Source organism: Pan troglodytes, chromosome 8 (genome assembly GCF_028858775.2).
Source record: "Pan troglodytes isolate AG18354 chromosome 8, NHGRI_mPanTro3-v2.0_pri, whole genome shotgun sequence".
NCBI lineage: Eukaryota > Metazoa > Chordata > Mammalia > Primates > Hominidae > Pan > Pan troglodytes.
In genome coordinates, this window is record NC_072406.2 from 18,637,412 (window position 1) to 18,660,120 (window position 22,709).

At 39.0% G+C, this 22,709-nt stretch overlaps 1 protein-coding gene across 3 annotated transcripts in view; it reads right to left on the reverse strand.

The window, feature by feature from the left end:
* The window catches only part of GDI2 (GDP dissociation inhibitor 2), a 49,518-nt gene that overhangs the window by 25,107 nt on the left and 1,702 nt on the right, over positions 1-22,709 (reverse strand). The window contains exons 1-4 of one of the 3 annotated variants that reach the window (XM_009457892.4): positions 14,489-15,530; positions 11,026-11,133; positions 7,222-7,321; positions 5,348-5,482 (exon numbers count right to left, since the gene is read on the reverse strand). In XM_009457892.4, coding sequence (XP_009456167.1) covers positions 5,348-5,482; positions 7,222-7,321; positions 11,026-11,133; positions 14,489-14,491 — 346 coding nt within the window. In that variant the 5' untranslated portion in view covers positions 14,492-15,530. Of the gene's footprint in view, positions 1-5,347; positions 5,483-7,221; positions 7,322-11,025; positions 11,134-12,742; positions 12,907-14,488; positions 15,531-22,709 lie in introns of those variants that run through there. The other 2 variants (XM_063781329.1, XM_507638.8) reach the window with 2 other exon arrangements.

The following is a 22,709-nucleotide window of genomic DNA, read 5'->3' on the forward strand; positions in this document are numbered from 1 at the left end:
TAATCCCAGCACATTGGGGAGGACAAGGCAGGTGGATCACCTGAAATCAGAAGTTCAAGACCAGCCTGACCAACACGGTAAAACCCTATCTCTATTAAAAATACAAAAAATTAGCCAGGTGTGGTGGTGCATGCCTGTAATCCCAGATACTTGGGGAGGCTGAGGCAGGAGAATCGCTTGAACTTGGGAGGTGGAAGTTGCAGTGAGCCAAGATTACACCACTGAACTCCAGCCTGGGCAACAAGAGCAAAGCTCAGTCTCAAAAAAAAAAAAAAAAAATCACATACAAAATAAATGTTAATCAACTACTTAGCTATTTATGTTATCCCTATGGCCTCCATTCAACAACAGGCTATTAGTAGTTTCAGAAGTGTCAAAAGTCTTGAAGTCTTAATCTCTGAAAGTGATCTAAGAGGGTTAAAACTCACTTCTTCCAAACTCTTTTTAATGTTGGTATTTTGACCTCCTCCCATGAATTATAAATGTTCTTGGCTGGGTGCAGTGGCTCACGCCTGTAGTGCTAAGACTTTGGCACACTGAGGAGAGATGACTGCTTGAGCCCAGGAATTCAAGACCAGCCTAGACAATTATAGCAAGACCCCATTTATACAAAAAATTTAAAAAATTATACCACTACAGGCATGCATGGTGGGATATGCCTCTTTTGGGAGGCTGAGGAGAGGTAACTGCTTGAGTCCGGGAGTTCAAGACCAATCTGGGCAGCATAGCAAGACCTCACTTCTACAAAAAATTTTTTAAATTGCACCATTATAGGCATGTGTATCCCTATAGTCCCAGCTACTCAGGAGGCTAAGGCAGGAGGATTGCTTGAGCCCAGGAGGTCAAGGCTACATTGAGCCGTGATCATGCCACTGCACTCCAGCCAGAGCAAGAGTGAGACCCTGTTTCAAAAAAACAAATACATAAAATAATAAATGTTCTGGGGCCGGGCACAGTGGCTCACACCTGTAACCCCAGCACTTTGGGAGGCCAAGGTGGGCAGATCACTTGAGGCTAGGAGTTTAAGACCAGCCTGGCCAACATGGCGAAACCCGGTCTCTACTAAAACATACAAAAATTATGGCCAGGCACAGTGGTTCACGCCTGTAATCCCAGGTCTTTGGGAGGCCAAGGCGGACGGATCATCTGACGTCGGGAGTTTGAGACCAGCCTGACCAACATGGAGAAACCCCGTCTCTACTAAAAATACAAAATTAGCCAGGCGTGGTGGTGCATGCCTGTAATCCCAACTACTCGGGAGGCTGAGACAGAAGAATTGCTTGAACCCAGGAGGCGGAGGTTGCAGTGAGCGCACCATTGCACTCCAGCCTGGGCAACAAGAGCGAAACTCCGTCTCAAAAAAAAAGAAAAAAAAAAAATAAGCCGGGTGTGGTGGCGTGCGCCTGTAATCCCAGCTATTCAGGAGGCTGAGGCAGGAGAATTGCTTCAACTCAGGAGACAGAGGTTGCAGTGAGCCAAAATTGTGCCACCGCACTCTAGCCTGGGGGACAAAGAAAAAAACAGTCCTGTTTACACTGAATGAGCAGAAAACATCTGGGATACTGTCTCTGGTCTGGCTGCCATATTATATATAGGATCTTGACTAATTAGAGAATTTCCAAGGAGTGGCCAAGAGATCTAGATAGCATATTATATGAGAAACAACTAAGGAGACTCAAGTATGTACTTTGGAAAAAAAAGAATTAGAAGGTATGTAATCATTGTTAAAATATCTAAAAAGCAATATATTAATAGCTTTATATACCATAAGAATATAGTATTTCTTGTGGTTAAGAGTGTGGGATTCTAAAGTCAGACAGACCTGGCTCCAAACCAGTTACTAGCTATACTACTTTGTGCTTTCCTTTTATACCTCAGCTTTCCCATCTGTAAAATAAAAAATAGTAATAGCACCTGCATCTCACACGATTGCAGTGAAGAACTACGTAAAGTTAGATAATACACATGAAGTACTTAATACATATATGCCTAGCATGTAAGTGCTCAAAAAACTGAGTTCTTATTAAAATTATAAAACAACTTGTTCTTATCCACCCATCTCTTGAACTTTGCCACCTCTCCACCTTTCCTTACCCCATTCCTTCATTCTGCCTAGAATTTTCTTGCCTGCAACTCAAGATTTCAAAATCCTTTCCATTAATATAAGGAGATGCTGATAAGGTAGTGATTTGGTCAAAATGCATAAAAGTGTTTACTAAAACAAGTGATTTCTACTGTACATAAATTATACCTCAATAAACCTAGCCTTAAAAATATATACAGAAGCATATGCGCTTATTCAAAAAAAAAAAAACAGAAGAAGGATAAGCCAGAAAATGATTACCTAACAGGTCAGAAAGAATGGAAGTAGAAAAGTAAGAATGCGACCAAGACTCGAAATATACCTTTTAACTTTCAAGCTCTGTAAATGTTTTATATATCTGAAAAAATCAGAGAAAATAAAACTGCCAAACGATAATTTCTATTAGATGAAGGAGGTAACTGAAGCTTTAATATAAGTAAGAGCTCCAAGAAAGAAAATGTAAAAGAAAGAACCCACGACCTTTGTCCAAAAAAAAAAAAAAAAAAAAAAATTCTATTTCTTATTTTTATTTAAAAAAAATTTTGAGACAGGGTCCCCCTCTGTCACCCAGGTTGGAGCGCAGTGACATAATCACAGCTCACTGCAGCTTTGATTTCCTGGACTCAAGCGATCCTCCTGCCTCAGCCTCCACAATACCTGGGACTACAGTAATGTACCACCACATCTGGCTAATTTTCTTATTTTTTGAAGAGACAGGGTCCTGCTATGTTGCCCAGGCTGGTCTTCAACTCCTGGCCTAAATCAATCCTCCTACCACGGCCTCCCAAAGCAATGGGATCACAAGCGTGAGCCACCACACCACACCACTGTTAAAAAGGATTCTATTCAAACTCAAACTCCTACTTCTATGAAGATACTTTATTTGGATTAAATTTTCATAGTCATTTATAAGATTTAAAATCATTTCGAACCCATGATTACACTACTAACTACCCCCAACTGAATGAGAAACTGTTCCTTCCCTTCCCCAATTATCAATCCTAACCTAGCCCTGATTCTTTGCAGTATTTTTTACTTTCTGGCTATGTCTTTAATATTTTATACCCAATATTTTCTCCCCTAATCAGAAGTAATAGAGGAAACTGCCAAAATAATTCAAATTAGGTTTATAGATGAGAAAACTTTTCAGCGCTGATGCCAAAATAATTATGAGAGAACTTATGAGCACTTTCCCTCTTCTAAGCTCCTAGAGCCCTCACCTACCCTTAGTTATACAAATTTATCCTTCTCCAAACTGCTCCATACAAGGACTAAAACATCTTGAAGAACAAAAAGGTCTTTTCTGGAGTGTTTGCTATTTAAGAGAGACGCTGAAATAGGAAATGTTAACCAAAACTCTTTGGTGAGGCAACAGAGGAAATAATGTTGGGCAGAGAATAAGATCACTCCAAGGCTGGGCGCGGTGGCTCATGCCTGCAATCTCAGCACTTTGGGAGGCCAAGGCAGGTGAAACACCTGAGGTCAGGAGTTCAAGACCAGCCTGGCCAACATGGTGAAACACCATCTCTACTAAAAATACAAAAATTAGCCGGGCGTGTTGGTACACGCCTATAGTCCCAGCTACTCAGGAGGCTGAGGCAGGAGAATCGCTTGAACCTGGGAGGTAGAGGTTGCAGTTAGCCTCTGAGATCGCGCCATCACACTCCAGCCTGGGTGACAGAGCGAGACTCTGTCTTTAAAAGAAAAAAAATATATGTATATATATATACATATGTGTATATATATGTATATATATATACATATGTGTATATATATGTATATATATATACATATGTGTATATATATGTATATATATATACATATGTGTATATATATGTATATATATATACATATGTGTATATATATGTATATATATATACATATGTGTATATATATGTATATATATATACATATGTGTATATATATGTATATATATATATACATATGTGTATATATATGTATATATATATATACATATGTGTATATATATGTATATATATATACATATGTGTATATATATGTATATATATATACATATGTGTATATATGTATATATATATACATATGTGTGTATATATGTATATATATATACATATGTGTGTATATATGTATATATATATACATATGTGTGTATATATGTATATATATACATATGTGTGTATATATGTATATATACATATGTGTGTATATATGTATATATACATATGTGTGTATATATGTATATATATATACATATGTGTATATATATGTATATATATATACACATGTGTATATATATATACATATGTATATATATATACACATGTGTATATATATACATATGTATATATATATATACACATGTGTATATATATATACACATGTGTATATATATATACATATATACACATGTGTATATATGTACATATATACACATGTGTATATATATACATATATATACACATGTGTATATATATGTACATATATATACACATGTGTATATATATGTATATATATATACACATGTGTATATATATATACACATGTGTATATATATATATACATATGTATATATATACACATGTGTATATATATGTATATATATATATACACATATGTGTATATATATATATAAAACTCACCAGGAGTTCCTAAAATCAAAGATATTGGGAATTACTAACAAGACCAATTAGAAGATGAGCATCATCAGAATGAGTACTTCTCCTGTTGGCACGTTGGGTAATACAGCGTAGGGTAAGCTTAGTAACATGATTAAGCACCGGGGCTCTGGAGCCACACCACCAGCATTTCACCTCCAACCCAGCTACTTATCCCAGCTACTTATTACGTATGCAATTTTAGGCCTGAGTTTCATCACCTATAAAATGGAGACCCTATGTCATAGAGATGTTTCAGAAGTCAAATAAGAAAACAATATGGAGTGTTCAGTACAGAGCCTTTAGACACAGGAAATACTCAACAGAAAGCATAGCTATTATGAATTACTGTGAAAAGAACACTATTAACCCTAGATAAGCTCAGATCCACCAGCCACAAGGTACATGATCTATAGATGATCATTTAAACTCTAAGCTTCAAACGGGTAGGAATTTTTGAACATTTTGTTCACTGATGTGTTCCCAACTGCCTAGAACAGTGTCTGGCACATGATAGACATTCAATAAATATTTGTTGACTGGGTCCTCTCTAAGACTCTTTTCCAGTATAAAATCTCATTATTCTGAGAAAATAAAACTAGTTACTAGAGAAAATAAAACTACTTACTAGATGCCAGGGCTTCTGCTTCAGTGGAAGGAACCTTGTAGATTTTTCCACCCTTATAGACAAAGCTCCCTTCAGTCACTTTAAAATCCAGATAGCGAGTTACCTCTGTATAAAGCAGCATCTTAACCAGCTGACCTAGAAAAGTCACATAATTCAAACTATAACTTAAGTCTATAAATTATAAAGAACATTTACTAATACTAACAGCTTCTAAAATTTTTTCTAACGATGTTCAATAACTCCAACAAAATAATTTTTTTTTGAGACACAGTCTCCCTCTGTTGCCCAGGCTACAGTGCAGTGGCACAATCACGAGCTCACTGCAACCTCAGCCTCCTGGGCTCATGCAAGCTTCCAGCCTGACGCTCCTGAGTACCTGGCACCACTGTGCCTGGCTAATTTTTTTTTGTATTGTTTTGTAGAGACAGGGTTTTGCCGTGTTGCCCAGGCTGGTCTCAAACTCCTAAGCTCAAACAATCCACCCACCTTGGCCTCCCAAGTGCTGGGATTATAGGCACGAGGCACCGCGCCTGGCCCAAAATAACCTCCAAAGCTGTATTTTAAATAGGACAACCAGAATGCAAACTTATTGCACTGCATATTACACGTTTTTGTTATTTTTTATCTTTTTTTCCTACTCAAGGTTGAATACATAGGTTTTTTTAATGTTACAACTTAAAGGTTAATAATTCTATCAACTTGCTTTTGCAAAAGCAATGAAAAATTTATTAGAGATATGAGGTTTGGAATTATAGTATTATTGGCCAGGCACAGGTGGCTCACACCTGTAATCCCAGCACTTTGGGAGGCCAAGGAGGGAGGATTGTTTGAGCCCAAGAGTCCAAGACCAACCCACACAACACAGTGAGACCTCATCTCTACCATAACACAAAAAAATTAGCCAGGTGTGGTGGAACACCCAGGTGTGGTGGGACACTGAAGTGAGAGGATCACTTGAACCTAGAAGTCAAGGCTGCAGTAAGCTATGATTGCATTACTACACTCCAGCCTGGGTGACAGAGTGAAACCCCTGTCTCTAAAAAAAATTAATAAAAACAAACAATAGAATATAAACTCAAACAAGGAAAAAGGATAGCAGATGCTTTATTTCATGTGCACAAACAGACCTATAACCAAAAATTTAGTTCTTCAATGTCATCTCAGAAAAAAGTACTAATATTACAGCAATTTAAAAAAATACTTAGCCTGTAATCACAGTACTTGGGAGGCTGAGGCGAGCAGATCACTTGATGTCAGGAGTTCAAGACCAGCCTGGCCAACATGGTAAAACCCCGTCTCTACTAAAAATACAAAAATTAGCTGGGCGTGGTGGCACGCACCTGTAATCCCAGCTACTTGGGAGGCTGAGGCAGGAGAATTGCTTGAACCAGAAGGCGGAGGTTGTAGTGAGCCAAGATCATGCCACTGCACTCCAGCCTGGGTGACAGAGCGAGACTCCGTCTCAAAAAAAAAAAGAAAAAGAAAACTTAGATCCTCTAAAATTAAAAAAATGTGAAAATTTTAAAACCCCACAAACTAGAAAAACATTAAAATAATGCTGTTTCAAAAGGCCCAGTTATTTAAGACTGTCATAGCATCAACAGGTAAGTCTGTGCCAAAGGCTTACAATCTTGTTATGTATTATGCCACAGCATCATTTGTTTCTCCAGAACCAATTACTAGTAAGTCACAACCCCTTCCTTCCTTTCCTAACTTATTGACTCCAGACATCTAATGGACCATGTTACTCACCATGCTGTTTCATTCAACAAAATCCAGTTCCTCATACCCAGAATAGTACTCTGTCAAAAGTTAGTTTTGATATTAAAATTGCAATCAAATACTGTCATAAATTTAAGTTAGAAATTCTTTACCATTAGCCATAAGGAACTTGGGAATCAAGTCAACATTCCAGTCTCTTCCTCTCCCCATTGACTCGGGTGGTGATCCTGGTATTTTAAATCTTTTGTATAACTAAAAGCAAGGAAAAACATAGCCATAATGTTAACAAAATTTAATTTTTTATTACAATATGTACATATTTTTTATTAAGTGCTTTTAGTATAACTAAACACCACCATGCTAGTAAAGTATAAGGGCATTTCATCTTTTATCAGATAAAATTTTTAGCAAGGTCCAATATATATGTAAATTAATTACTAAACTCATAAATGTTAAAATTAACAAATATGGCAGAAGTAAGGTTTTTCACTAGCAGAAAAGAAAGAATATAAAACAAGGCCAGACGCAATGGCTCATGCCTGTAATCCCAGCACTTTGTAATCCATGAGGCGGGTGGATCCCTTGAGGTCAGGAGTTTGAGACCAGCCTGACCAACATAGTGAAACCCCGTCTCTACTAAAAATACAAAAATTGGCCAAGCATGGTGGCTCATGCCTGTAATCCCAAACACTTTGGGAGGCCGAGGCAGGTGGATCAGGAGGTCAGGAGTACAAGAAAAGCCAGGCCAAGATGGTGAAACCCCATCTCTACTGAAAATACAAAAATTAGCCAGGTATGGTGGCAGACGCCTGTAATCCCAGCTACTCGGGAGGCTGAGGCAGGAGAATCGTTTCAACATGCGAGGCAGAGGTTGCAGTGAGCCAAGATAGCGTGACTGCACTCCAGCCTAGTGACAGAGTGAGACTCCATCTCAAAAAAAAAAAAAAATTAGCGGGGTGTGGTGTGTGCCTGTAAGTCCAGCTACTCGAGAGGCTGAGGCAGGAGAATCACATGAATCTGGGAGGTGGAGGTTGCAGTGAGCTGGGATGGCACCACTGTACTCCAGCCTGAGTGACAAAGCAAGACTCCATCTCAAGAAATAAATAAATAAAACAAGATTATTTGTCAATGACACTGTATAGTTCTCTATACGGACTGTATATGCAGAACTAGGGTGTCACTGACAAATAGCAATCATCTAAATTCATTCTCTCCCAAATAAAAAGCTATCAAAGGCTTAATTTTGCTTTTGTATTATGCAAGGAATTCAAAATAAACCTTAGATTCTTCCTAATCAGAAAAGATAATTAAAATTAGTTCTAGTTCATTTACAATTTTTGAGCTTTACTGAGGTATAACTGATAAAGAACTGCCTACTTCCTGCATACATTTTGGTGAGTCTAGACACAAGGTACACCCATAACATCACCATAAGGTACCAATCATATCCATCACCTCCAAAATTGTCCTTTTGTTCTTTTATGATGTTTTGTGGTAAGAATACTCAAATTAATTTATAATTCACATGAACTGAAATGAAGCTCAGATTTCAAAAAGCTTATAAAGTTAGAGAACAGTCACTTGAGCTCATGAATCCTGCTGCTAAGGTGGAAAAGAATAAGCAAAATTAGTAAGTATTTATTCAATAAAAATTCTGGCTGGGTGCGGTGGCTCATGCCTGTAATTCCAGCACTTTGTGAGGCCAACCAAGGCAGGCAGATCACCTGAGACCAGGAGATCGAGACCAGCCTGATCAACATGGTGAAACCCCACCTCTACCAGAAATACAAAAAATTAGCCAGACGTGATGATGTACGCCTGTAATTCCAGCTACTCGGGAGGCTGAGGCACGAGAATCGTTTGAGCCTAGGAGGTGGAGGTTGCACTGAGCTAAGATCGTGCCACTGCACTGCAGCCTGGGTGACAGAGAAAGACTCCATCTCAAAAAAAAAAAAAGAAAAAATTCATGACTCCCTCAATACATCTGGGGAGAAAAAAAAGAAAAGAAATCTTACTCATTGTATTGAAGATCAGCTAAGAAATATACTAGGCCAGGCACAGAGGCTCACACCTGTAACCGCAGCACTTTGGAAGGCCAAGGCAGGCAGATCATTTGAGGAGTTCGAGACCAGCATGGCCAACAAGAAGAAATCCCCATCTCTACTAAAAATACAAAAAATTAGCCAGGCATGGTGGTCCACACCTGTAATCCCAGCTACTCAGAAGGCTGAGGCATGAAAATCACTTGAACCCAAGAGATGGAGGTTGCAGTGAGCCGAGACTGCACCACTACACTCCAGCTTGGACAACAGAGCAAGACTGTCTCAAAAAAATAAAAATAAAAATAAAATAAAACAAAATTAAGAGAAGAAAAAAATTGTGAGGAGATTTGTAGATTAAGAAAATAAAGAGGTGCCCAGGCATGGTGGCTCTCACCTATAATCCCAACACTTTGGGAAACCAAGGTAGGAGGATCACTTGAGGCCAGGAGTTTGAGACCAGCCTGGGCAACACAGAGAGACCCCATCTCTACAAAAAATAAAATAAGCCAGGCAGGTGGTATGCATCTTTAGCCCCGCTACTTAGGAGGCTGATACAGGAGGATCGTTTGAGCCCAGGAGTTCAAGGCTACAGCAAGCTACGATCGCACTGCTGCACTTCAGCCTGGGCAACAGGGCAAGACCCTGTCTCTTAAAAACAAACAACAACAACAAAGAACAAAGCGCTCGGGCGTGGTGGCTCATCCTTGTAATCCCAGCAGTTTGGGAGGCCAAGGCAGACAGATCACATGAGGTCAGGGGTTCCAGACCAGCCTGGCCATCATGGTGGAACCCCGTCTCTACTAAAAATACAAAAATTAGCCAGGCATGGTGGTGCACGCTTTTAATCCCAGCTACTTGGGAGGCTGAGGCAGAAGAATCACCTGAACCCAGAAGGTGGAAGCCATAGGGAGCCGAGACTGTGCCACTGCACTCCAGCCTGGGCGGCAGAGCAAGATTCTGTCTCCAGAAAAATAAATAAATAAGAGAATAAAGAGAAAATTATACCAAATACAAACAGCTACATAAGAGATTACTGGGACCACTAGGAAATTTGAATATGGTTCTGGATATGATATAATGGTATTATGCTTACGCAGGAGAATGTTATTCTTAGCAGATGAATGCTGAAATATTTTGCTCAAGCCTCATGATGTCTTATCACTTTCAATGGATCAAAACCAGTAACAAAAAAAGAGACATGAAAAAAATACAGCAAACTTTAACTGCTGAACTCTGATGGAAGATTTTTTTATACATCGTATTGTTCTTTAAACTTTTCAGTATTACTGAATATAGAAAAAAATCCTTTTTGGTAAGTATTGTCTAATAAGTCACTGATTAAAGTCATTGATGATATCTATCTCCCATAAAACACAGTACACGTCATATCCATATACGTAGGTGTTCAACAAACCTCATGCAGAAAAACAATCAATATATTAAAACACACTGTGGAAATGCTATGTGTCCACGTTCAAAAAAAGTAGGAAACAAGGCAGTATAGCAAAAGGAACTAAGCTTTGTAGTCATGTAACTTGGGTTTACAACCCATCTCAGATTTTAACCCCACAGAGACTATGTTAAATGGAGATTAAAAAAAAAATCTTTGAGGGACTGAGAAAATAAATAAAGCCATGAGGAAAGCACTGGACTTGCGCTGGCACATCAGACGATTCTCTACCCTCCCTTCCTAGACTATACTCTGTTAATGCTAAGAGATAACTGCTCCACATAGCAACAAAAGTCAAAATGTAAATTTCTATGAGCTTCAAACCAGAAGCTCCTGAAAAACAGTGCTCCAGATATTCCATTTAACAAAACAAAATTAAGACCATCTCTAAGGAATAAGGTAGAGATTCACAAGTGAAATACTCACAAAGTGTGAAAGGCGTATGAAATTTGACTAACACTTACATCTTCCAATGGTGTTATAGATGCACTCTCTCCTCCATAGTAAGGGTTTCGATCCATATGAAGAACTTTCTTGCCATTCACTGACATTATACCTGACAGGATACATTCCTATAGAAAAAGCATAGTACCTTGAAAAGAAAGTTCTACAGCATATTTAAAACAGATCATTTTTTTCAAGCCTGCCATTACACATTCTCTTAGTAATTACACTTATATTCATGCAATATGACATAATTTATGAAGAAAGCCCTTAAGAAACCAGGGGTCCAGGTGTGGTCTGTGGGCTCCTGTGCATCCCAAGATTAAAACTGTTTCATAATAACACTAAGACATTAGTCACCTTTTAATTTTTTTTTTTTATTTATTTTTTGAGATAGAGTTTCACTCTTCTTGCCCAGGCAGGAGTGCAATGGCGCAATCTCAGCTCACTGCAACCTCCACCTCCAAGGATTCAAGCAGTTCTCCTGCCTCAGCCTCTTGAGTAAGTGGGATTACAGGTGCCCGCCACCACACCCGGCTAATTTTTTGTATTTTTAGCAGAGACAGGGTTTCACCATGTTGGCCAGGCTGGTCTTGAACTCCTGACCTCAGGTGATCCTCCCGCCTCAGCCTCCCAAAGTGCTGGGATTACAGGCATAAGCCATCGTGCCCAGCCTAGTCACCTTTTCAGTGTTGACACTTCCACTGATGATGTAAAATCAATGGTGGATAAAACAAATTAAGACAGGGCTCTAAACTATACTAGTCATCATTACAGTCTTCATCGCCAGGCATTCATTTAAGGATGTCCTTGATAGGGTGGGCACAGTGGCTCACGCCTGTAATCCCAGCACTTTGGGAAGCCAGGGGAGGTGGATCACCTGAGGTCAGGAGAGCAAGACCAGCCTCACCAACATGGAGAAACCACATCTCTAGTAAAAATACAAAATTAGCCGGGCATGGTGGCACATGCCTGTAATCCTAGCTATTCAAGAGGCCAAGGCAGGTGAATTGCTTGAACCTGGGAGGCAGAGGTTGTGGTGAACCAAGATCACACCACTGCACTCCAGCCTGGGCAACAAGAGCTAAACTCCATCTCAAGAACAAAAAAAAGGATGTCCTTGATAAAAGCATTAAAAAGTAACTTTATTGGCCAGGCATGGTGGCTCACACCTGCAATCCCAGCACTTCGGGAGGCCGAGGTGGGTGTAATGCTTGAACCCAGGAATTTCAGACCAGCCTGGGCAATACGGTGAAACCCTGTCTCTACTAAATACACAAAAATTAGCAGGGCATGGTGGTGCATGCCTGTAATTCCAGCAACTCAGGAGGCTGAGGCAGAACTGCTTGAACCCAGGAGGCAGAGGCTGCTGTGAGCTGAGACCACGCCACTGCACTCCAGCCTGGGTGACAGAGCAAGACTGAGTAGCAAAAAAAATTAACTTTAATAAAGTTATTTAATAAACATATACCCTTCAATAGTCATCTTTTAAACATTGTGTGTGAAAAAATGGGAAGAATACAGACAGCACTTCAGCTCAGGGAAAACCTGTGCCACTGATCTGTAAGCTGAACTAGCCGCTTTTTTTTATGAATAATCATTTTTATTTGAAAGAACTGACCAACAAACTATGATTATTCAGATTTAGGTATTTGACATTTTCCCAAAGAAAACCTAAAGGAAAATAACTGACACGTGCTGCCAATAAGTCAAATTTTAAATGAAAATTAGAATTACCGAAAACTTGGCCAGGCACAGCTGCTCACACCTGTAATCCAAGCACTTTGAGAGGCCGAGGCAGGTGGATCACAAGGTCAGGAGATTGAGACCATCCTGGCCAACATGGTGAAACCCCATCTCTACTAAAAATACAAAACTTAGCTGGGCATGGTGGCGCATGCCTGTAATCCCAGCTACTCGGGAGGCTGAGGCAGGAGAATCGCTTGAACCAGGGAGTTGGAGGCTGCAGTGAGCCGAGATCGCGCCACTGCACTCCAGCCTGGTGTCAGAGCAAGACTCCATCTCAAAAAAAAAAAAAAAGAATTATGGAAAACTTACAACTACCACCATGGGCACACGTCAGGTTCCCCAATACATGAAGAACTTTTCTAACATTATCAGTGACAATACTAACAAATATGATGTTTTGATAATGTAAAATGAAACGTGTCAACATTAAGACCCGCTTTACTCAGAGTAAACCTTGTTTTCCAAATAACGGGCGAATGAAATTACAAAATCACACAGGAGGAAAAAAGAGGAATTCAAAGTGCAAGCTAGATCAGTGGATGTTAATATATCAGAATATAAAACATTCATTAATGTGGCTTCAGATTTCATACTGCAATCTCTTAAAAACTACCACTTGTGCTTTTGTGTAAACCAAAGAATATCTACAATAACCTGAAAGGCTATATTTAAATTACTCCTCCCTTTTCCAATTACATGTCTGTGTGAGACCTGTTTTCATATACTTCAGCCTAGACAATATATCGCAACAGAACTGAACACAGAAGCATGTATGTGAATTCAGTTTTATTAAGCCAGACATTAAAGGATTTGCAGAAAACGTGAAATATTGATAGTCTTCTCACAATTTTGTTTTAGAAAATATACTCAGGCAGATGGCTTAAGCCCAGGAGTTGGATGGAGACCAGTCTGGGCAACAGGGCAAAACCCTATCTCTGCAAAAAATACAAAAATTAGCTGGGTGTGGTGGTGAGCACCTGTAGTCCCTGCTACTCAAGAGGCTGAGAAGTGGGAGAATTACTTGAACCCATGAGGGCAAAGGTGCAGTGAGCCGTGATAAGGCCACTGCACTTCAGCCTGGGTGACAAAGTGAGATCCTATCTCAATAACAAAAAAAAAGTACATATACAGTTAAAATTGTTATACATGTTAACATGTAATCGGTTTATTCTTTGTCAGTGATTTATTTATTCCTCCATTTCTAATATGATAAATATCAATAGCTACAACCTTTATAAACAAAAGCTCAAGGTCCTGAATTTTTTAGCACGTGAACAGATCCTGAGACTAAAAAGTTTGAAAACTAGAGCCCTAAGCAAAGCATATAGGACAACCACCAATAAATTCACCATCAACCGAAAAGTATAAATGACCACTCTCAGGAAAAAGATAAAGCAAGCATGAATACACTAAGACAAACCAAATTAAGAAGAGGGAAAAAATTAATACAATTAATGTGAAGAAACACAGAGATGGGGCATATAATCACTCAAAAAGGGTTTGAGTGATCAGTGCTTTATTTCTTAAAGAGACAAAGGAAATTCCATGTATCTTTATAAATCTTTAATATTTCTCAAATTTATCCAAAGGACCCTAGATGTCAAAGAACAATCTTATTCTCTACAAGTCTATTTGACTTTGAAACCCGTATTTTTAAAATTCACACAAATTTCAAGTTTTCTTCCATAATGTATCTATTCATCTAGTATTTTTTAAATGTCTTAAATTACTTACCATGAGGTTCAAATTTCACTATAGGAGTGTGAATCATTCTTTCTTCTTTTTTTTTTTTTTTTTTTATTGAGATAGGAGTCTCACCCTGTTGCCCAGACTGGAGTGCAGTGGCGCGATCTTGGCTCAATGCAACCTTCACCTCCCAGGTTCAAGCTATTCTCCTGCCTCAGCCTCCTAAGTAGCTGGGATTACAGGCATGCACCATCACGCCTGGCTAATTTTTGTATTTTTAGTAGAGATGGGGTTTCACCATGTTGGCCAGGTTGGTCTTGAACTCCTGGCCTCAAGTGATCTGCCCACCTTGACCTCCCAAAGTGCTGGGATTACAGGCATGAACCACTACGCCCAGCCTGAATCATTCTTTCTTAAGCTCAAGAAACAAAACATTCTGAGCACTCCAGAAGGCCCTCATGCCGTATTCCAATCATAACCACCACCATCCCCCAGCACTCTCATAATTTCTAATAGCAAAGATTTGTTCTGCCCGCTTCTGAACTCTAAAAATCTAATCATGTGTATTAACTTTCTGCGTCTGACATTATGCAACATGTTTTAAGATTCTTTCATGTTTTGTGCATGGTCTATTTATTCTCATTGCTATAGAGCAAAGGTCCCCAGAGATGAGATAAATCCAGCCTGAAGGCTATTTCTGTGAAGTTTTATTGGTAAATACCCATATCTGTTCATGTACATACTGTTTATGGCTGTTTTCCTAGTACCACAGCAGAGTTGGGCAGCTGTGACAGAGACCAGAACGTCTACATAACCTAAAATATTTACTATCTGCATCTACATAACCTAAAATATTTACTATCTGGAGCTTTTTTTTTTTTTTTTTAAAGACAGAGTTTCTCTCTTGTTGCCCAGGCTGGAGTGCAATGGCACGATCTCAGCTCACCACAACCTCTGCCTCCTGGGTTCAAGCGATTCTCCTGCCTCGGCCTCCCAAGTAGCTGGGACTGCAGGTGTGCGCCACCACGCCCAGCTAATTTTTGTATTTTTAGTACAGATGGGGTTTCACCATCTTGGACAGGCTGGTCTCAAACTCCTGACCTCATGATCCACCCGCATCAGCCTCCCAAAGTGCTGTGATTACAGGGGTGAGCCATGGCGCCCGGCTACTATCGGGAGCTTTTCAGAGTGTATGGCTAACCCTGCAAGCAGGGCATCTCAGTGTGGTTCCTGACTTGGCATCACCTGCCAACTTGTTAGAAATGTAAATTCTACCCAGATTTCCAAACTTCAGGTTGTATCCACATCACCTGGAGGGCTTGAAAACACAGACTGCTAGGCCCCATCTACAGAGCTTCTGAGTTAGTAGGTCTGAGGTTGGATCTGAGAATTTGCTCTTTAAAAAAAAAAAAAAAAGGTTGGCAGGGAGCAGACAGGGTCTCACTCCGTTGCCCAGCCTGGAGTGCAGTGGTGTGATCATGGCTCACTGCAGCCTCAACCTCCAGGTTCAAGAGATCCTCTAACCTCAGCCTCCTGAGAAGCTGGAACTACAGACATGTGCCACCACGCCTGCCAAACTTTTTAATTTTTTGTAGCAACAGGATATCACTATGTTGCCCAGCCTTGGCCTTGCAAAGCAAGGTTTGCTCAAGCAATCCTCCTGCCTTGTCCTCCCAAAGTGCTGAGATTACAGGTGTCAGCCACCACTGATGCTGATGAGGTGATACTGATGATGCTGGTCCAGGACCAATTTCAAGAATTACTAAAGCTGTGTTTGCAAATTTTATTATATATAAGAATAACCTGGAGATCCCGTTAAACTGTAGATTCTGATTCTGTGTAATATCCGAGTTGGGGCCTAAACTTCCACATTTCTGGTAAATTCTCAGGTGTTGCAGATGCAGCTGATCTATGCAGCACACTTTGGGTAACACAGCTGTAGATGATTCCACTGAAAGACCATACCACAATTTACTTCTCCATTTTACTCCTGGTGGATATTTGGATAGTTTCCAGTTTTTCACTATTACAAATAATGCTCTATCAACATTCTCACATGTGTCTTCTAAGTGTGCATTTCTGTTATATATCAAGAAGAGTATAAATACATTCAACTTCAACAGATATTACCAAACAGCTTTCCAAAAACGGTTGTACCAATTTACACTTTTGTCCGCAGTGAGTCCCCACTGTTTCAAATCCTTGACCACTTACACTGTTGCCTTTTTAATTTTAGCCATTCTAGTTAAGAAGTGATTTAATTTGCATTTCCTGAGGACAAATAAGGTTGAACACTTTTTAAATAGTTGATTAATGATTAGGGACCGGGCATGGTGGCTCATGCCTATAATCTCAGCCCTTTGGGAGGCCAAGGTGGGAGAATCGCTTAAACCCAAGAGTTCAACACCAGCCCAGGTAACACAGTGAGACCCCCATCTCTACAAAAGAAAATTAAAAAAAAAAAAAAAAAAAAAACCGTTTACTGATGATCAAGCTAAGTGATAAGGCACTTATGATAAGTGCCTATTCAAAATTTTTCCCCATTTTTAAAATGGGCTTTTTCTCGCTGCTTTATAAAAGTACTTTATATACTATATATAAATCCTTTATTAGTTACATGTACTGCAATTATCTTCTTCCATTCTGTGGCCTGCCTTTTCACTTTCTTCATTATGTCTTCATAAAAGGAAATGAAGGTATTTTAACAACTACAAAAATCAACCCTAATACTGACTAAATTTACTTTTGGGGGGTGGGGGAAGAAAACAACCTAAAGCAGCACCAACATATAGTTCCACATATGAAAATCAAATATTTACTATCTTAAAAATAAGTTATGACACAGCAGAGGAAGAACAGTTACATTCCCAGCTGACAAAAGTAGACTGCAGGGTTCAACTTTTGAAAGCAAAATCTCAGCAAGCAAATTGGAGTGTTGCACAGCTTCTATATATAACCTTTCACACTAAGCATGACCCACTGGACTATGGCCATAAAGCAAGCACTGAGGCCTAAAATAAAGGGCCCAGTAATTTAAAGATGTGGCCGAGTCCAAAGAGCTGACAGCAACTACCTTCAAAGGCACCACTTGGAGCAAATATGACAAGAGCTAACTAAAGTTAATAAAAAATCTGCAGGCCCACTCGTTCCTCTATACCCAACTATTATAAAAGACTGCTTCCACACTGCTAAAAGAATATATAATAGGACAAACATAATAAACTTTGTTTTAAAACATGGGTGAAGTCATTAATTCATTGATACAATTTATCAGTCATATCTGGGCACAGTATATATTAATGATCCTAAAATTTTAATATTTTTCCAAAATTACCAGCTCAAAATTAAATTCTACTACAACCTATCTGATGAATACACAATATTCACAAGCAAAGCACAGTAAAGCCATAAAAACTAAGCTTCTCTTTTTCACACTAGAAAAGCTGGTCCATCTATCATGTAAATAAGTAACTTTAACCAGGAAACTTGTATGTGAATGAATATTCACCAACATGAGTTGTAAATGTAACAGGTAAGAGTACCCACTGTAACTTCAAACTCACCTACAAATGACCTAAGCAGGATAAGAATACATATTCACATCCAAAATCACTAAGACTATAAAACCATCTTCAGAATCCAAGTTCTGTATGACACTAGCATCTGCAACCCACCTGGCACTTGACGTTCTCCTACATAAAAACAGGTAACCAACCAAAATGGTTTTTAATATTTAATTGCACCAAAGTGCTAGTATGTGTAGATATGTGGATGTGGGGCTGGGGGACAGAACCATCAGCGATACTGACGTTCTCTTCCTTCAGCACCCTACACATACCACCAGAGTTGCAATCATCAAAAACAGAATAACTCATTTGGACAACACCCAAATATATTAGACAAAGCACCTGAAGAGGCTGAATGAAATTTCTATATATGAATTGTTACACCTACATGGTGTTTCCACGGCCAGTAACAATAGTATGCTGAAAAATTAATGCCCACTCCCCAACCCCAATTACAGAGCAATTTAGATTTGGAAGGGAATAGAGCCAAAATTTATTAATATTTTGATATACCTTCCTAGTGACAAACTAAACTCTATACCCTGGCTGGGCAAGGTGGCTCACGCCTGTAATCCTAACACTTTGGGAGGACGAGGCAGAAGAACTGCTTGAGCCCAGGAGTTTGAGACCAGCCTGGACAACATGGCAAAACCCCATTTCTACAAAAAATACCCAAACTACATGCCTCCTGTAGTTCCAGCTAACTTGGGAAGCTGAAGTGGGAGGATCATTTGAGCCTGGAAGGTTGAGGCTACAGTGAGCTGTGATCACACAACTGCACTCCAGCCTGGGTGAGAGACTGAGACCCTGTCTCAAAAACAAACAAACAAAAAATCCTCTACACCCTATCAAATCCTACTGCATTTTAAAGTTCTGTTATGGGCTGGGTGCGGTGGCTCTCGCCTGTAATCCCAGCACTTTGGGAGGCTGAAGCAGGCAGATCACCTGAGGTCAGGAGTTCAAAACCAGCCTGGCCAACATGGTGAAACCCCATCGCTACTAAACATACAAAAAAATTAGCTGGGCGTGGTGGTGAGCACCTGTAATTCCAACCACTTGGGAGCCTGAGGCAGGAGAATTACTTGAACCGGGGAGGCAGAGGTTGTAGTGAGCTGAGATTGAACCACCGCACTCCAGCCTGGGTAACAGAGAGCTCTGTCTCAGAAATAAAAAGTATTGTTGTTATTTAAAAAAAAAAAAAAAACTACAAATACACACACACACACACACACACACACAAATGTGATCAGGAGTACAAAGTATCTAATAACTAATATTAAAGTGCCTTTTCAAAACTACTTACCTAGAAACATGAGAAATTAACCAGAAAAATTTTAAATCAGTTCATTTCAATGGCAAGTATCTTACAGCAACATAATAAAAATGGCTGTTTTATGAAGAATGTTTCTTTAAATGACTCTGCCCCTCTAATGCATCTCATTAAAAACTGTCAGCCAGGCGCGGTGGCTCATGCCTATAATCCCAGCACTTTGGGAGGCCTAGGCGGGTGGATCACCTGAGGTTAGGAGTTCGAGACCAGCCTGATCAATATGGTGAAACCCCATCTCTACTAAAAATACAAATATTAGCTGGGCATGGTGGCAGGCACCTGTAATCCCAGCTACCCGGGAGGCTGAGACAGGAGAACTGCTTGAACCTGGGAAGCAGAGGTTGCGGTGAGCCTAGATCACATCACTGCACTCCAGCCTGGGCAACAGAGCGAGACTCCATCTCAAAAAAAAAAAAAAAAAAAAAAAACCTGTCAAAAGATACCTTCTCTTGAAATGTGGCTAATTATATCACTCTCCTGCTCAAAGTCCTCTCTCACTGCCTTGAAGATAATTTTCACATTTCTCAGCCTAGAATCTCTCTCCAAAGCTTATGTTTCAAGCAAAACAAACCACTCCCCATTCCCTACATACATCCTTGACTTAGCTTTGACTTACACTGACTGCTCTCTGCCTAAAAAATCATTCCTCCATTCAAACCTTGCCAATATTTTTTTAAAGCCAGCTAAATATCTCCTTCTTTACGAAGGTTTTCCTGATTCCCTGACTGAACTCATATAAGTGCACCTCTTAGGGGACTTAATGCTTTCTCATACTAATTCTTATTAGTTACTCTCCAACACAAGAACAAGCTACTTATAGACAGGTTCTGTGTTTACCTTTTTACTGCCCATAACTGATCACAATAGTCACTGGGTTTAAATAACTGAAACTGAAACTATTACTCCAGTAAGAGTCTCCAATCAGGTACCATGGGAGGGAAGACAGAGGTAATTGCAGTGTATCATGCATGTGAACATCTACCAGTGGTCTTTAAAACCCAATGTCACACTATTGTCATCTCTACATGCTAAAATATGTCTAATTTCACTTGTATTTTCTTTTGGCCAGGATGCTTAAAGCTGGTTTAAACTGCCTACAACACAGCTCCCAAGTGTAACAGCATTTGCAAATATTGATCCTATGCTCACTACTGTAGTGAATAGAAAGTCCTTTGTCTACAGACCTCTAACACAGCTATAAGCAAGAACTCTCAAAGAGCAAATCAAAGATTAAGCAAATCCAAGAGGCAATCTGAATTTTAGTTCAGAATTTTAAAATCAAGTATAAAACCTTCTCTGAATCTGAAATAACAAAATTCTAACAAAGAGAAATGAGGAAAAGTATCTGGGACGTAAAGCAAGTTTTTAAACATATGATGCTGCGAATCATCTGGTATACATCACTAAAGTATATATTTCTATTCATAAATCCTTACTGTGTAGAACAAAAAATGGGAAGAAAAAAACCTCTGGGAAGCACAAACAGCTGTGGAACTAGTTACTCTTATTTTTTTAATCTACTATGTCTAACAAGACTCGTGAATTTATTTCCAAGTCCATAGTGAACTATGTGCAAATTATGTGGTGAGAGGCTGCCTACACATGCTGAAAGCAGAGAAAAGTAAATGCTGCCAGCCTAACAGTAAAGTAAGATAGAGGGAAAAAATATGAAGAGTAAACTGAAGAGCTCAAAAAGCATAGCAGCCTGAGTGTAAAGGGGGCAAAAGTTCCTACAAAGCTGGCGGGGTCTTCATGGCTTCACCATGTTACAGCATAACACAATAATTAATCTTCACTATGTGAAAACTTGGTTATCAAGTAAATTATGTTTCTTAGTATGTTAAAGAAGTTGTGACAGCATTTAGAAAGGCATTATCCAAAAGCTGTGCTCTTTAGAGATAACCTTTAGTTCCTCAGAAAATTCAATTGTGTGGAATATTCCATTTCTTTTACACACAGAATGAAGATTTTACTCCTTTATACCAAATCGTCTTGTATCTTCTTGATTAATATAACTATCAATATTTGTGATTATGAGCTTAGACTTAACAACTCATACAAACAATGGCAGCACTAAGCAACACAGCAACTCCAGCACTTCCTTACACTTCTTTAAAAGTAACAAGTTCCTAACACTGAAAGTACTTGCCTTTTTTTAGGTTCTTAAGTCTCAGGCACTAAATATACAGTAAATTTTAAGAAAATTAATTAACTCCAGACATTCAAAAGTTAATTCTGAGTGCTAACTTTGGTTTTCTCTTCTTCTAATTTTTAATCATCTAATTCCTGGTAACACTAAAAATAAGGATATATGATTTCTCATTATCAAAATCATCCTGTCATCACTACTCCTATCAATGATGGTAATAATGTGATTGTCCTGAATTGATATAATTATCAAAGAACATCTCAGAAAACTTAGGAAGGCTCACAGAGATTAAAGTTATCACAGCTACAAAATGACAGCAGAAACAGGTCTGATTTCTAGTTAAGTATGCATCTACCATTCATCAAAGAGTTCACAATCCGAATGAAAATGTAAACAAAGCTCATTATCTTAACTTGTTATATAAAAACACTTTCACCATCTTTGATACAAAGTGATATGAACGAGGCTTGTGGAAGCCTGCATGATGGTGGATTTGCACTCACTCGTGCATGCTTAACTGACCTCAATTGTGAGCAAATCTGAAAGACCAGCAACAACCACAGAAAAAGGGTGGAACTAACCGGCTCTTAAAACACGCTGGCAGCAACACTACCCATTCCAACAGGCAAAATCCACCACAAACTACTAAGCTCAGCTTGGAATCCCAATTAGGCACTTAAAAAAAAAAAAGCACAAAACCTGCAGTGGGTAGGACCTATTCATTTAGGCATCCAACAGTCTTCCAGCTTTTCAAAGACAGACACAGGATTATTCCTGGATTGGTCAAACATAACGAAGTATTCAGAATGAATATTCTCTAATAATTGCATATAACTATAAACAGAAAAATGACAGACCAGAAAAACATCATTCTAATTCTTCACAAACCTTTCCTAAAAAATTAGCCAAATAAAAGTTCGAAGGTTTTCTCTTGCCTAGAGACATCTAAAAGTGTTATTTTGGGATGTTACCTGGTAAAAAAAAAAAAAAAAAAAAAAAAATTGGTTTGATCCTGAGAGATTATAATAAATTTCAAAAAATTTGAAGTGGAAGTCTACATTAAATGACTCAGGAATTTGAAGTCAGAGTACATAGGATACACAAGATTTACATCAGTATTCATCTTAATTATGATCAAGCAGCCCAAAGTTAGAATTTCAAATTTCCCCAAAAATTGATAGTTAAAATGGTTTTCTCCAAAATGAATTCTTTTGCAAGATGAAC